The sequence below is a fragment of the Dreissena polymorpha genome, chromosome 16 (genome assembly GCF_020536995.1).
Source record: "Dreissena polymorpha isolate Duluth1 chromosome 16, UMN_Dpol_1.0, whole genome shotgun sequence".
In the NCBI taxonomy this organism is placed as follows: domain Eukaryota; kingdom Metazoa; phylum Mollusca; class Bivalvia; order Myida; family Dreissenidae; genus Dreissena; species Dreissena polymorpha.
The window spans coordinates 28,149,977-28,163,970 of NC_068370.1; the positions used below are offsets into that span (position 1 = coordinate 28,149,977).

Below are 13,994 nucleotides of genomic sequence, written 5' to 3' on the forward strand. Positions count from 1 at the left end.
CAGATTAGCCAGATGTGCAGTCTGCAAATGTTTATTATGGCAACATTTTCCGCTTTTATTGAAGTTTTTAATTAAAGGAACCAAAATCCAGTAAAGGAGGAAATTGTTGTCACTGATTATCGCGTGCGGACTCCACATGCTAATCTGGGATGACACTTTAAGCAAGTGCATTAAGCCATGTTATCCCAGAGCGAGTCTCAAATGGACGTTTGAATGACATCAATGTTTGCAGGCATAAAAAATATGCCATTTACATGAAGTAACTCAGAATGTAAAAAACACACACAGAGCAAATAACTCTCACATTTGAATACCAAAAACTGAAATTCAAAAGTCATTGAAAATACCATTTAGAAATTAATCCATTCCTTTTCAAAATAAGCCCATTCCATTAAAAAAATAGGTCTGCATGAATTATTGTTAGATTTTATATAACAATAACACCAAATACAATTACATGAAATATTTTCCTAACAGCAAAAAAAATTATGTTTCAATGTCAATTGTACAAAATCTGTAGACATAGAGCCAACTGTTAAACAGGTATAATGTATGGGTAGAAACATGCGCATGGGTTTGTGGTACAAACCTGTTACGTCTGCATGTGTCTGGATATATAGCTGATTTTTACGCAGGCCTCCGCAGATGTAAATGACTTCAGGGACGTGTCCCTTATTTTGCAGCTCACTCAAAATATGTCGCGTCCCATACTGACAAACAGTAATTGCTAAGCAATAAACAAGTGTAAGCATTACAGTGAGCTTTATTCCTGTTAAGTCAATATCATCTGAAGTCTAGTATTAAAGGCCCTTTTCTGATAATTAAATCTAAGCAACTATTATATTTTAAAATTATCATGATGATGTACTGGGTACATGTATAATATATCATGATGTATGTACAAAAGTGCATATGTTTTGTATTGCTTGAATGTACATTTGTTTTATTAAATAAATACTGTTTAAACCAAAGTTTTTTGCATTTTTAAAATCATAACATTTGCTTTTTGAATAAATAAATGCTTATTAAATTTGTCCAGGTTCAAGTTAATACAGTTGCGTAAATCAACAATGCTCTAGTAAAGTGTTTGCATGTCAGCATAATTGTCAAAAATAAAAGATCAACATAAGAATATAACTTTTATACAGAAAAACTTGAAGCGATAAAGAGTTGACAAAGTGCTTATACTAAGCAATGTATCATGTCACTTACTGCAAGTGCCTGCACAGTGGCCAGATATAGTTCTGCAAGGCTACTTTCATCTGCTTGCAAAGTCAATCCACACAACTGAAAACAGTACATTACATGTTCTTCTTCTTCTTCTTCTTTTATAATAGTGGCTATGTTCAATACTGATACATTATGGCCATGCGTGGGGGGGTTAAAAAGAAATAGATTGATAGGTTACCCGAGTTACTCAATCCACTCGGGAAAATACTATCAACAGTGATAAAAAAAGGTGCAAAACCTATATAAAACTTTAAGCACTTAAGACTTAAATAGATACTACATATACTACTGTGCATGTGGTGAAAATATTAGTCGAGTTAAAAACAGGATAAAAGCAGAAACATGTGATCTAAGGAAGGAACACTGATGTAGACAGCACTGATTTAAATCCAGGGATCGTATCAGCGCTGACTACATAAGATGGAAGTGTGTTCCATTGTACAACTGTTCTTGGAAAGAAAGAAAATTTATGGTAATCAGCTGTACTTGGTGGTATTTGGTATGCCATGTGATGGTGATGGCGTGAGTGTCTAATGTATGGAGTGAGATGGTGAAGGGGATTGACGTCAACACGATTATATACTATTTTATAGAAAAAAAAATGAGTATAGCTTGTTGTCTTCTTGATTGCAAGGTATTCCAATTCAAATCCTTAATTATATTTGTGACCGTGCCAGGTGTCTTGTTGTTATTATTCGTTACAAATCTGGCGGCTTGACGCTGAACATTTTCAATTTTATCAATAACCTTCTGATGGTAAGTGTCCAACACACCAGAGCAATATTCAAGGATGGTCTAACAATGCTGTTATATGCCGCTGCCTTAGTTTCCATTTTAGAAGAATGAATTTTTCGTTTTAAGAATACTAAGCTCTGGCTTGCTTTACTACTAATTTTATTTACGTGAGGTGACCAGTTTAAAGTTGAGCTTACTTCAATGCCAAGATAAGTGGCATGGTTTACAACAGACAGAGGTTGATTGTGAAGAGTGTAGGCTGTTTTTAATAGTTTACGGTTTCTCGTAACGTGCATGATATGACATTTTTCTATGTTAAAAGACATCTTCCGTTTCAGCTCCCACAAACGATAGACTATCTAGATCTCTTTGAAACTGAATAGTGTCAGCCAAAGTTTTATGGATCTGTACATGACACACTCATCCGTAAATAGACGGACGTTTGACTTCACAGATGAAGGTAGATCATTAATGTAGAGCAGAAACAAAAGAGGCCCAAGAACTGATCCCTGGGGAACGCCAGAAATTACAGGGGCCATGGTTGAAGTTGCCCCATCTACAACAACCTGTTGACTACAGTTACCAAGAAAAGCTTTAATCCAAGAGTGTGTAGTGCTCGTGATGCCATAATTGGCTAGTTTCAGCAACAATCTACCGCGATGTACAACATCGAAGGTTTTGCTAAAATCCATGATGGCACATCCATCTGGGGTCGTATTCCAGAAGCATCTTAGGTTAAATTTTATTCTTATCCTTAAATTGGGAAATTTTGTTTCATTTCATATTGCAATAGATTGACATCAATATTTACATTTAAATAACATCATTATGCCAATGTTATTTTAGGAATACCGAAAAAACACGTGTTTCCTTATTTAGTAAAGAAATACAAAACATTGTAATTTTTAACTTAAGTGAAAATATTTAAGAAATGAATTAATATGTTTCTGGAATACAACCCCTGGTCTCTCTGCATGGTAGAAGCTAAGTCATGGATAAAACCCACAAGTTGGGTTTCGCAAGACCGGGCTTGAAAGCCATGTTGGTTGTCCACCAGGACATTAAAGTTGTCAAGATGGTCTAAGATGTTACTAACAACGATATGCTCCAGCAATTTACAAGCAATGCATGTTAATGAGACTGGTCTATAATTACTAGCTTGGTACTTTTCACCTTTTTCGGCGTAAGCTGTATTAAGCCAGCTTTTCACCCTGACTTGACCTTTGTAAGTGTCCAATAATATTCAAATAAAATTTCCCGCGGCTAGGTACGAATGAATACACTTCATTTATTCCATTGGCTGATTTGAGTATAACACCAGAACATTGGAAACATACCCGCGTCTTTGTAACACTGTTTTACTGCAGGAAACAATTTTATCTCTAATGAAAAGGCTCAATAGATAGAACAGTTTTACAATCAATTTTCAACATAAATACAGTGTGTGCATTCACCTTTTATTTTCAGAGAATTACCAGCGCAAAAGCGTTTACACTAAAGGCTATATTCTCATATTTAGTACTTACTTGCATTGCATTCAACCCGCGAGGTTTCGGGTCAATTCGCGGCCAGTGTGTGAAAGTCAGATTTTATATACAGTCCATCGCTGGAGTTCGTAGAAGGGGTTGCGATCTTTTTATTGAAGGAAAAAATTGGAATCTATGCTATTTTTGTCTGATGGAGTAAATAGTTCGTTTAGTCTCTTTGTCGATATATCAATATTTTAGGCACAGCTGTTGCCTTGGTCGTGTACAGTTGGCGTAAACAAGCCGTCGTTTCAGCAGCAGAATTGTTACCTAACTTTAATGCATTGCATTCCAATCTGCAAGGTATCAAGGTCAGTTTGCGGTCAGTTGCAGAAATCTTTATATAAACGCTGTCTCGTAAACTTTGTGCACTTGAAGTCTGTTTTGATCAGAAAGATACTAAATAAAGATATTCGGCGATATTATTGTTGTATATCAATCATCGATTTTTAATATGTTTTCAACATTTGCATGATAAGGACCAATTTTGATAAAATTAATTAGAAATATTTATCCATTTAGACCAGTTTATTAAGCATGAGCACAATAATTCACTATACTATAATTATGCAATTAAATAAGATTCGAGTATTGCCGGCTGACCTATATGCACTCATTTATTTTCATGTTTCTTGTGTTTTTCTATTCTGTAAATATAGATATCTGAGTAATAATATCACATAAAGCAAAATAAGCCACGAAATCTGGCGCAACACCCCGTAATTGATTTGCTTGTGATGTAGCTAAGAACTGCGCAGAAAAAAGGCATCCGCTACTTTTTATCTCATAGAGATAACTTTTGATCGTTCATAAACATCGACCACAATCAACGCCGTATATCTTTTTTAAAGATATTTCTTGTTAAAAATAGGAGCTACAAAAGCCATGGGCCAGTCAGAAGGGACAGAACCAGAAATAAGTGATTTGTTAAAAAGAATTGTAAAAATAGGTGCAATTTCATTTGCACATTCCCATAAGATTCTGGGTTTGATTTGGTCTGGCCCTGCGGCCTTGTAAGGATTCAGTTTGAGTAGGAGTTTCTTAACACCATTACCGTAATATTAATTGATGGCATGTTTTATACGGGCTATTACCAAGATCTGGATATGAGCTGTTTGTGTCATTAGTAAAAACGGAAGAAAATTGTTTATTTAAGACTTCAGCTTTTTCCTTGGGGTTCGACTTTAAGACCCTATCATCCCTCAAGGGTGTTACACCACATGAGTCATTTTTTAAGCTTTTTATGAACCCCCAAAAACGTTTAGTTGTCCCATGTTTATGCTCTGTTTCATCACATATTATGTTGTTCATGTAGTCCCAGTAAGAGCTACGACTTTTCTTTTGTATTAATGATCTGATCTTTTTAATTTTTGGAAGTAATGTGTAATTTTTAGTCTTTTTCATTTTGCTATAAGTCCGGTCACGTTTTTTCATTAGCTTTTTAAGGTCAGAATTCAGCCATGGTAGATGCTGCTTGCCAGAAACAGTTTTAGTTGGTATGTATTTTTCAACAAGTGTGTTAAGACAGACTTTGAAATTGTCCCAAAGCTTCTGGACATTCATATCATTAATATTGTTTACATTTATAAAATTTATTAAACCAGTTTTGATTTCCGACCAGTTAGCCTTGTCAAACAGAAGTATTGTCCGTTTCTCTTTCCGATTTATTCTAGCAGATGATAAAATATCAACAAAAGGGATGCAGTGATCACTAAAACCTGGAATGACCTTAACTGTTTCGGCTAAAGAAGGATTAAACAAGAAAAACAGGTCAAGACATTTCTTAGTGGTATCAGATAGTCTTGTTGGTTCATCAACTATTTGGTTTAATGAATGAGTAACTGCAAAGTTTAAAATTTTGTTACATTCTTCTGGGTGTGAAGCATTAGTCTACAGTTTTATTTTTCCAATTGATTTCCCCAAGGTTAAAATCGCCCCCAATTAGGGTTGTACTATTTTATTTATCAGTCAGACTGATGGTTCGATCCAGCTCGTCTATACATTTTAAATCCCTGTCAGGTCGGTATGCACTGCTTTATATTCACCCAAATAATTTCAGATGAAGATTTTAATTATGTTAACCCATAACTTATGCTAACTTATTAAAATAAAATATGTTTATGTTTGTTTATCACTTGATATAATATCAAAGGTCAGTACAAAACAAAATAAACTCATTACACAAAAAAAAGCTTTAACAGAATTGAAAGCAAGTCAGGAGTCTCCAACCAGTGAAAGCATCTATCAATTAAATGTTGTGACGTAACTGTACTTGAGTAACATTTAATAATCCCTTGTCCATTTGTTACAGCAATATTAAGGTTAAGGTATTCTTTGTTTCTTTTTTTTTTAGCATCGACCTTATCTTTGACCTTTGATGAAAAAGATGTCGTGCATTAACCCGCTCTACTCTTTAATTGCAAAGCAAGTTTCATGACAATTGTCTTCTTGTAAGTTCCGAGTTATTGCAGTATTAATTAAGCATTGTTCCATTGTGAGTAACAGTCACCTAACCTTTGCACTCTGAGGGAAAAAAATGTCTTGCATAATCTATTTAAGTGTATACAGTGTTTCATTATCATATTGTATGTACATTTTGGTGTGTTTTTTGAGTTTAAGAAAACAAACGGACAAACAAACAGATGGGCGGTCAGGTTAAGGCCAAACCTATAGTAAAATGTAAATACTTAGTTTTATAACCATACCTAATGTTACTTGAAGTTACATCTTTTGGAGCAAAAATTTAAGTAGAATACGCATTTAGTATTTTATAACTTGTGTAAGAGTCATCTTTAAAAAACAACAACAATATGATGCAAGGTAGGGTAATGTATTCACAAGAAAATTCATTGAACAGAGTTTTAGACTAGTATCACAGTAACTACTAGTATAAGTTTCCAGTTCTTAGCAAGGTTACCACCTACCATGCCAGTCAACGTGTGGTCAGCCAAAGGAGACCGGTTACCATGGTAATCAGGCCAAATGTGTAGACGCTCTGTGAGCTGTGAAATGCTGCTGACCCCACACTGCCTAGATCTCTCCATCAGGATGTCATACAGATAGTCTGTGATATGTGTCTTACTGTAATACAAATAAAAAATGTAATTTGTAATCTACATATGCCCTCAGTTGTTTTTTTTAAGCCTGTTTTCAGATTGTACATAACGGTAATCAGACAATATATTATTTAAAAACTGCTCACGCTGTATTAACAAATACCGACATTAAATTATTAATGGTATTCAGCTTTACGATAATGTGCAGTTTTGTTTGAGCTGTTAAATAAGTAACTGCAAAGTAATCCAAACAAAACGGGTTGTTTTCAGGGTGTTGAGGTTTATGGGAACTTCTTAAAAGTATAGAGAAAAACTTGGACCTGGGCATCTGTTAGGTTTTCAGAGAATTCAATATTTAAGAGAGTTTGGTTTGAGGGTAAACAATCCATTTCATAATTGTTTGTCATTTGTGTTCTGTTGAACTTACCTAACAATAATAATATTAAAGTTAACAAGTTATTAAATATTGAACGTACCTTACAATAAAAGCAAGTTGAAAGTTTTACCTTGCCTCCGCCTTCTTTGAACAGACAGCATATGCAGGATGGGACTCAATGACAAAGTCAATCTGAAATCATGGACTACTGTTACTACAGAACAGTTTACTATAGTTGCATTACAATTTGAAGTGTTAACTCTATACTGTTAAAGGGACTTGTTCACAGATTTCAACATTTTTATAACATGTCATTGAATGAATTAAATAACAAAAATGTAATGATTGCAATACTTTTTTAATATTCAAAATAACGAGGATATAACATGTAATTGAGAAATGTGTCGTCCCTGTGGATTGAACCTGGTACATCTAAAATAAAACTCACAACCACTAAAACACACAGTCTTTTCAAGTTGAAAGGCAGCTAAAACACTATGTTTGTGACATTGACCTCGAGGTGAATACCCACAAATGCACTCAAAATCTATGTTGGCTATATCTGCCCCCCACCTCAGCAGTTCACCTACAAGAGTCCCGGCAGTGCTATGTGCGCCCTCAACAGGCCACCTAACAGTTTGCTGGAATCACTCTGTCACCCCTCTACAATTCACCTACCAGCTTTCCAGCAACACTGAATGTTCTCAGCTGTGACAAAATCAGTTTCCTAGCAGCACTCTATCCTGTCTGAGCAATTTACATACCAGTGTCCTATCAGCAATATCTGCTCAAAAAAAATCAATGAAACATCTGAACGACACACCTTGGCCATCTTGCAATTCACAGTTTTCCAGCAGCATTCTGTCCAACCTCAGCAGTCTACCACCTAACAGTTTCCAAGCAGAACTCTGTCCTCCCATCAGCAGTCCACCACCTACCAGTCTCCCAGCAGCACTCTGTCCACCCTCAGCAGTCCACCACCTACCAGTCTACCAGCAGCACCCTGTCCAACCTCAGCAGTCAACCACCTACCAGTCTCCCAGCAGCACTCTGTCCAACCTCAGCAGTCAACCACCTACCAGTGTCCTAGCAGAACTCTGTACCCTCTCAGCAGTCCACCACCTACCAGTCTCCCAGCAGAACACTGTCCTCCCTCAGCAGTCCACCACCTACCACTCTCCCAGCAGAACTCTGTCCTCCCTCATCAGTCCACCACCTACCAGTCTCCCAGCAGAACTCTGTCCCCTCTCAGCAGTCCACCACCTACCAGTCTCCCAGCAAAACTCTGCCCCCCCCCCCTCAGCAGTCCACCACCTACCAGTTTCAAGCACCAATATGTCCACCCTCAGCAGTCCAACACCTACAAGTCTCCCAGCAGCACTCTGTCCACCCTCAGCAGTCAACCACCTACCAGTCTCCCAGCAGAACTCTGTCTACCCTCAGCAGTCCACCACCTACCAGTTTCAAGCACCACTCTGTCCACCCTCAGCAGTCCAACACCTACCAGTTTCCCAGCAGCACTCTGTCCACCCTCAGCAGTCAACCACCTACCAATCTCCCAGCAGCACTCTGTCCACCCTCAGCAGTCAACCACCTACCAATCTCCCAGCAGCACTCTGTCCACCCTCAGCAGTCCACCACCTACCAATCTCAAGCACCACTCTGTCCCTCTTCAGCAGTTCACCACCTACCAGTTTCCCAGAAGCACTCTGTCCACCCTCAGCAGTCTACCACCTACCAGTCTCCCAGCAGAACTCTGTCCACCCTCAGCAGTGGGAAACTGGTAGGTGGCGAACAGCTGAGTAGGGCCCCCCCCACCCCCCCCCCCTCAGCAGTATACCACCTACCAGTGTCCTACCAGAACTCTGTCCACCCTCAGCAGTCCACCACCTACCAATTTCCCAGCAGCACTCTGCCCCCCCCTCAGCAGCCCACCACCTACCAGTCTCCTAGCAGCACTCTGTCCACCCTCAGGAGTCCACCACCTACCAGTCTCCCAGCAGCACTCTGTCCACCCTCAGCAGTCCACCACCTACCAGTCTCCCAGCATCACTCTGTCCATCCTCAGCAGTCTACCACATACCAGTTTCCCGGGCAGAACTCTGTCCCCCCTCAGCAGTCCACCACCTACCAGTCTCCCAGCATCACTCTGTCCATCCTCAGCAGTCTACCACATACCAGTTTCCCAGCAGAACTCTGTCCCCCCTCAGCAGTCCACCACCTACCAGTCTCCCAGCAGCACTCTGTCCATCCTCAGCAGTCCACCACCTACCAGTCTCCCAGCAGCACTCTGTCCCCCCTCAGCAGTCCACCACCTACCAGTCTCCAAGCAGCACTCTGTCCACCCTCAGCAGTCTACCACCTACCAGTTTCAAGCATCACTCTGTCCACCCTAAGCAGTCCACCACCTACCAGTCTCCCAGCAGCACTCTGTCCCCCCTTAGCAGTCCACCACCTACCAGTCTCCAAGCAGCACTCTGTCCAACCTAAGCAGTCCACCACTTACCAATCTCACAGCAGCACTCTGTCTGCCTTCAGCAGTCCACCACCTACCAGTCTCCCAACAGCACTCTGTCCCCCTTCAGCAGTCCACCACCTACCAGTCTCCCAATAGAACTCTGTCCACCCTCAGCAGCCCACCACCTACCAGTCTCCCAGCTACACTCTGTCCACCCTCAGCAGTCCACCACATACAGTCTCCCAGCAGCACTATGCCTCCCCCTCAGCAGTCCACCACCTACCAGTCTCCCAACAGCACTCTGTCCACCCTAAGCAGTCCACCACCTACCAGTCTCCCAGCAGAACTCTGTCCCCCCTCAGCAGTCCACCACCTACCAGTCTCCCGACAGAACTCTGTCCACCCTAAGCAGTCCACCAAGTACCAATCTCACAGCAGCACTCTATCCAGTCTCAGCAGTCCACCACCTACCAGTCTCCCAGCAGCACTCTGTCCCCCCTCAGCAGTCCACCACCTACCAGTCTCCCGACAGAACTCTGTCCACCCTAAGCAGTCCACCAAGTACCAATCTCACAGCAGCACTCTATCCAGTCTCAGCAGTCCACCACCTACCAGTCTCCTAGCAGAACTCTGTCCACCCTCAGCAGTCCACCAAGTACCAATCTCACAGCAGCACTCTATCCAGTCTCAGCAGTCCACCACCTACCAGTCTCCTAGCAGAACTCTGTCCACCCTAAGCAGTCCACCAAGTACCAATCTCACAGCAGCACTCTATCCAGTCTCAGCAGTCCACCACCTACCAGTCTCCTAGCAGAACTCTGTCCACCCTCAGCAGTCCACCACCTACCAGTCTCCCAGCAGAACTCTGTCCACCCTCAGCAGTCCACCATCTTCCAGTTTACCAGCATCACTAAGTTCACCCTCAGCAGTCCACCACCTACCAGTCTCCAAGCAGAACTCTGCCCCCCCCCCCTCAGCAGTCTACCACTTACCAGGTCCTAGCAGAACTCTGTCCACCCTCAGCAGTCCACCACCTACCAATTTCCCAGCAGAACTCTGTCCCCCCCTCAGCAGTCCACCACCTACCAGTTTCAAGCACCAATCTGTCCACCCTCAGCAGTCCAACACCTACAAGTCTCCCAGCAGCACTCTGTCCACCCTCAGCAGTCAACCACCTACCAGTCTCCGAGCAGAACTCTGTCTAACTCAGCAGTCCACCACCTACCAGTTTCAAGCACCACTCTGTCCACCCTCAGCAGTCCAACACCTACCAGTTTCCCAGCAGCACTCTGTCCTAACTCAGCAGTCAACCACCTACCAATCTCCCAGCAGCACTCTGTCCACCCTCAGCAGTTCACCACCTACCAGTTTCAAGCACCACTCTGTCCCTCCTCAGCAGTTCGCCACCTACCAGTCTCCCAGCAGAACTCTGTCCACCCTTAGCAGTCCACCACCTTCCAGTTTATCAGCATCACTAAGTTCACCCTCAGCAGTCCACCACCTACCAGTCTCCCAGCAGCACTCTGCCCCCCCCCCTCAGCAGTCAACCACCTACCAGTCTCCCAGCAGCACTCTGTCCCCCCTTAGCAGTCCACCACCTACCAATCTCCCAGCAGCACTCTGACCACCCTCAGCAGTCCACCACCTACCAATTTCAAGCACCACTCTGTCCCTCCTCAGCAGTTCACCACCTACCAGTTTCCCAGAAGCACTCTGTCCACCCTCAGCAGTCTACCACCTACCAGTCTCCCAGCAGAACTCTGTCCACCCTCAGCAGTCTACCATCTTCCAGTTTACCAGCATCTCTTAGTTCACCCTCAGCAGTCCACCACCTACCAGTCTCCCAGCAGAACTCTGCCCCCCCCCCCACCCCTCCCCCCTCAGCAGTATACCACCTACCAGTGTCCTACCAGAACTCTGTCCACCCTCAGCAGTCCACCACCTACCAATTTCCCAGCAGCACTCTGTCCCCCGTCAGCAGCCCACCACCTACCAGTCTCCCAGCAGAACTCTGTCCCCCCTCAGCAGTCCACCACTTACAGTCTCCCAGCAGCCCTCTGTCCCCCCTCAGCAGTCTACCACCTACCAGTCTCCCAGCAGCCCTCTGTCCCCCCTCAGCAGTCCACCACCTACCAGTCTCCCAGCAGCACTCTGTCCATCATAAGCAGTCTACCACCTACCAGTCTCCCAGCAGCACTCTGTCCATCCTCAGCAGTCTACCACCTACCAGTCTCCCAGCAGCACTCTGTCCCCCCTCAGCAGTCCACCACCTACCAGTCGCCCAGCAGCACTCTGTCCACCCTCAGCAGTCCACCACCTACCAGTCTCCCAGCAGCACTTTGTCCTCTCTCAGCAGTCTACCACCTACCAGTTTCCCAGCAGCACTCTGTCCCCCCTCAGCAGTCCACCACCTACCAGTCTACCAGCAGCACCCTGTCGACCCTCAGCAGTCCACCACATACCAGTTTCCCAGCAGCACTCTGTCCCCCCTCAGCAGTCCACCACCTACCAGTCACCCAGCAGCACTCTGTCCATCCTTAGCAGTCTACCACATACCAGTTTCCCAGCAGCACTCTGTCAACCCTCAGCAGTCCACCACCTACCAGTCTTCCAGCAGCACTCTGTCCACCCTCAGCAGTCCACCATCTACCAGTTTCCCAGCAGCACTCTGTCCCCCCTCAGCAGTCCACCACCTACCAGTTTCACAGCAGCACTCTGTCCCCCCTCAGCAGTCCACCACCTACCAGTCTACCAGCAGCACCCTGTCGACCCTCAGCAGTCCACCACCTACCAGTTTCACAGCAGCACTCTGTCCCCCCTCAGCAGTCCACCACCTACCAGTCTCCCAGCATCATTCTGTCCATCCTCAGCAGTCTACCACATACCAGTTTCCCAGCAGCACTCTGTCAACCCTCAGCAGTCCACCACCTACCAGTCTCCCAGCAGCACTCTGTCCACCCTCAGCAGTCCATCACATACCAGTTTCCCAGCAGAACTCTGTCCACCCTCAGCAGTCCACCACCTACCAGTCTCCCAGCATCATTCTGTCCATCCTCAGCAGTCTACCACCTACCAGTCTCCCAGCAGCACTCTGTCCCCCCTCAGCAGTCTACCACCTACCAGTCTCCCAGCAGCACTCTGTCCACCCTCAGCAGTCCACCACCTACCAGTTTCAAGCACCACTCTGTCCACCCTAAGCAGTCCACCACCTACCAGTCTCCCAGCAGCACTCTGTCCCCCCTTAGCAGTCCACCACCTTCCAGTCTCCAAGCAGCACTCTGTCCAACCTAAGCAGTCCACCACTTACCAATCTCACAGCAGCACTCTGTCTGCCTTCAGCAGTCCACCACCTACCAGTCTCCCAACAGCACTCTGTCCCCCTTCAGCAGTCCACCACCTACCAGTCTCCCAATAGAACTCTGTCCACCCTCAGCAGTCCACCACCTACCAGTCTCCAAGCTACACTCTGTCCACCCTCAGCAGTCCACCACTTACAGTCTCCCATCAGCACTATGCCTCCCCCTCAGCAGTCCACCACCTACCAGTCTCCCAACAGCACTCTGTCCACCCTAAGCAGTCCACCACCTACCAGTCTCCCAGCAGCACTCTGTCCCCCCTCAGCAGTCCACCACCTACCAGTCTCCCAGCAGCACTCTGTCCACCCTCAGCAGTCCACCACCTACCAGTCTCCCGACAGAACTCTGTCCACCCTAAGCAGTCCACCAAGTACCAGTCTCACAGCAGCACTCTATCCAGTCTCAGCAGTCCACCACCTACCAGTCTCCCAGCAGCACTCTGTCCTCCCTCAGCAGTCCACCACCTACCAGTCTCCCAGCAGCACTCTGTCCTCCCTCAGCAGTCCAACACCTACCAGTTTCCCAGCAGCACTCTGTCAACCCTCAGTGGTGCAGCACCTACCAGTTTCCCAGTAGCACTCTGTCCCCCCTCAGCAGTCCACCACCTACCAGTCTCCCAACAGCACTCTGTCCACCCTCAGCAGTCCACCATCTACCAGTTTCCCAGCAGCACTCTGTCCCCCCTCAGCAGTCCACCACCTACCAGTCTCCCAACAGCACTCTGTCAACCCTCAGTGGTGCAGCACCTACCAGTTTCCCAGTAGCACTCTGTCCCCCCTCAGCAGTCCACCACCTACCAGTCTCCCAGCAGCACTCTGTCCATCCTCAGCAGTCTACCACCTACCAGTTTCCCAGTAGCACTCTGTCCCCCCTCAGCAGTCCACCACCTACCAGTCTCCCAGCAGCACTCTGTCAACCCTCAGCGGAGCACCACCTACCAGTTTCCCAGTAGCACTCTGTCCCCCCTCAGCAGTCCACCACCTACCAGTTTAAAACACCACTCTGTCCACCCTAAGCAGTCCACCACCTACCAGTCTCCCAGCAGCACTCTTTCCAGTCTCAGCAGTCAACCACCTTCCAGTCTCCCAGCAGCACTATGTCCACCCTCAGCAGTCCATCACATACCAGTTTCCCAGCAGCCCTCTGTCCACCCTCAGCAGTCCATCACTTAAAAGTTTTCCAGTAGCACTCTGTCCACCCTCAGCAGTCCACCACCTACCAATTTCCCAGCAGCACTCTGTCCCCCCTCAGCAGTCC

At 45.1% G+C, this 13,994-nt stretch overlaps 1 protein-coding gene across 3 annotated transcripts in view; it reads right to left on the reverse strand.

The window, feature by feature from the left end:
- The window catches only part of LOC127861528 (FGGY carbohydrate kinase domain-containing protein-like), a 29,163-nt gene that overhangs the window by 2,410 nt on the left and 12,759 nt on the right, over positions 1-13,994 (reverse strand). For all 3 annotated transcript variants that reach the window (XM_052400101.1, XM_052400098.1, XM_052400100.1), the window contains exons 10-13: positions 7,054-7,115; positions 6,416-6,572; positions 1,213-1,287; positions 590-710 (exon numbers count right to left, since the gene is read on the reverse strand). In XM_052400101.1, coding sequence (XP_052256061.1) covers positions 590-710; positions 1,213-1,287; positions 6,416-6,572; positions 7,054-7,115 — 415 coding nt within the window. The remainder of the gene's footprint in view (positions 1-589; positions 711-1,212; positions 1,288-6,415; positions 6,573-7,053; positions 7,116-13,994) is intronic.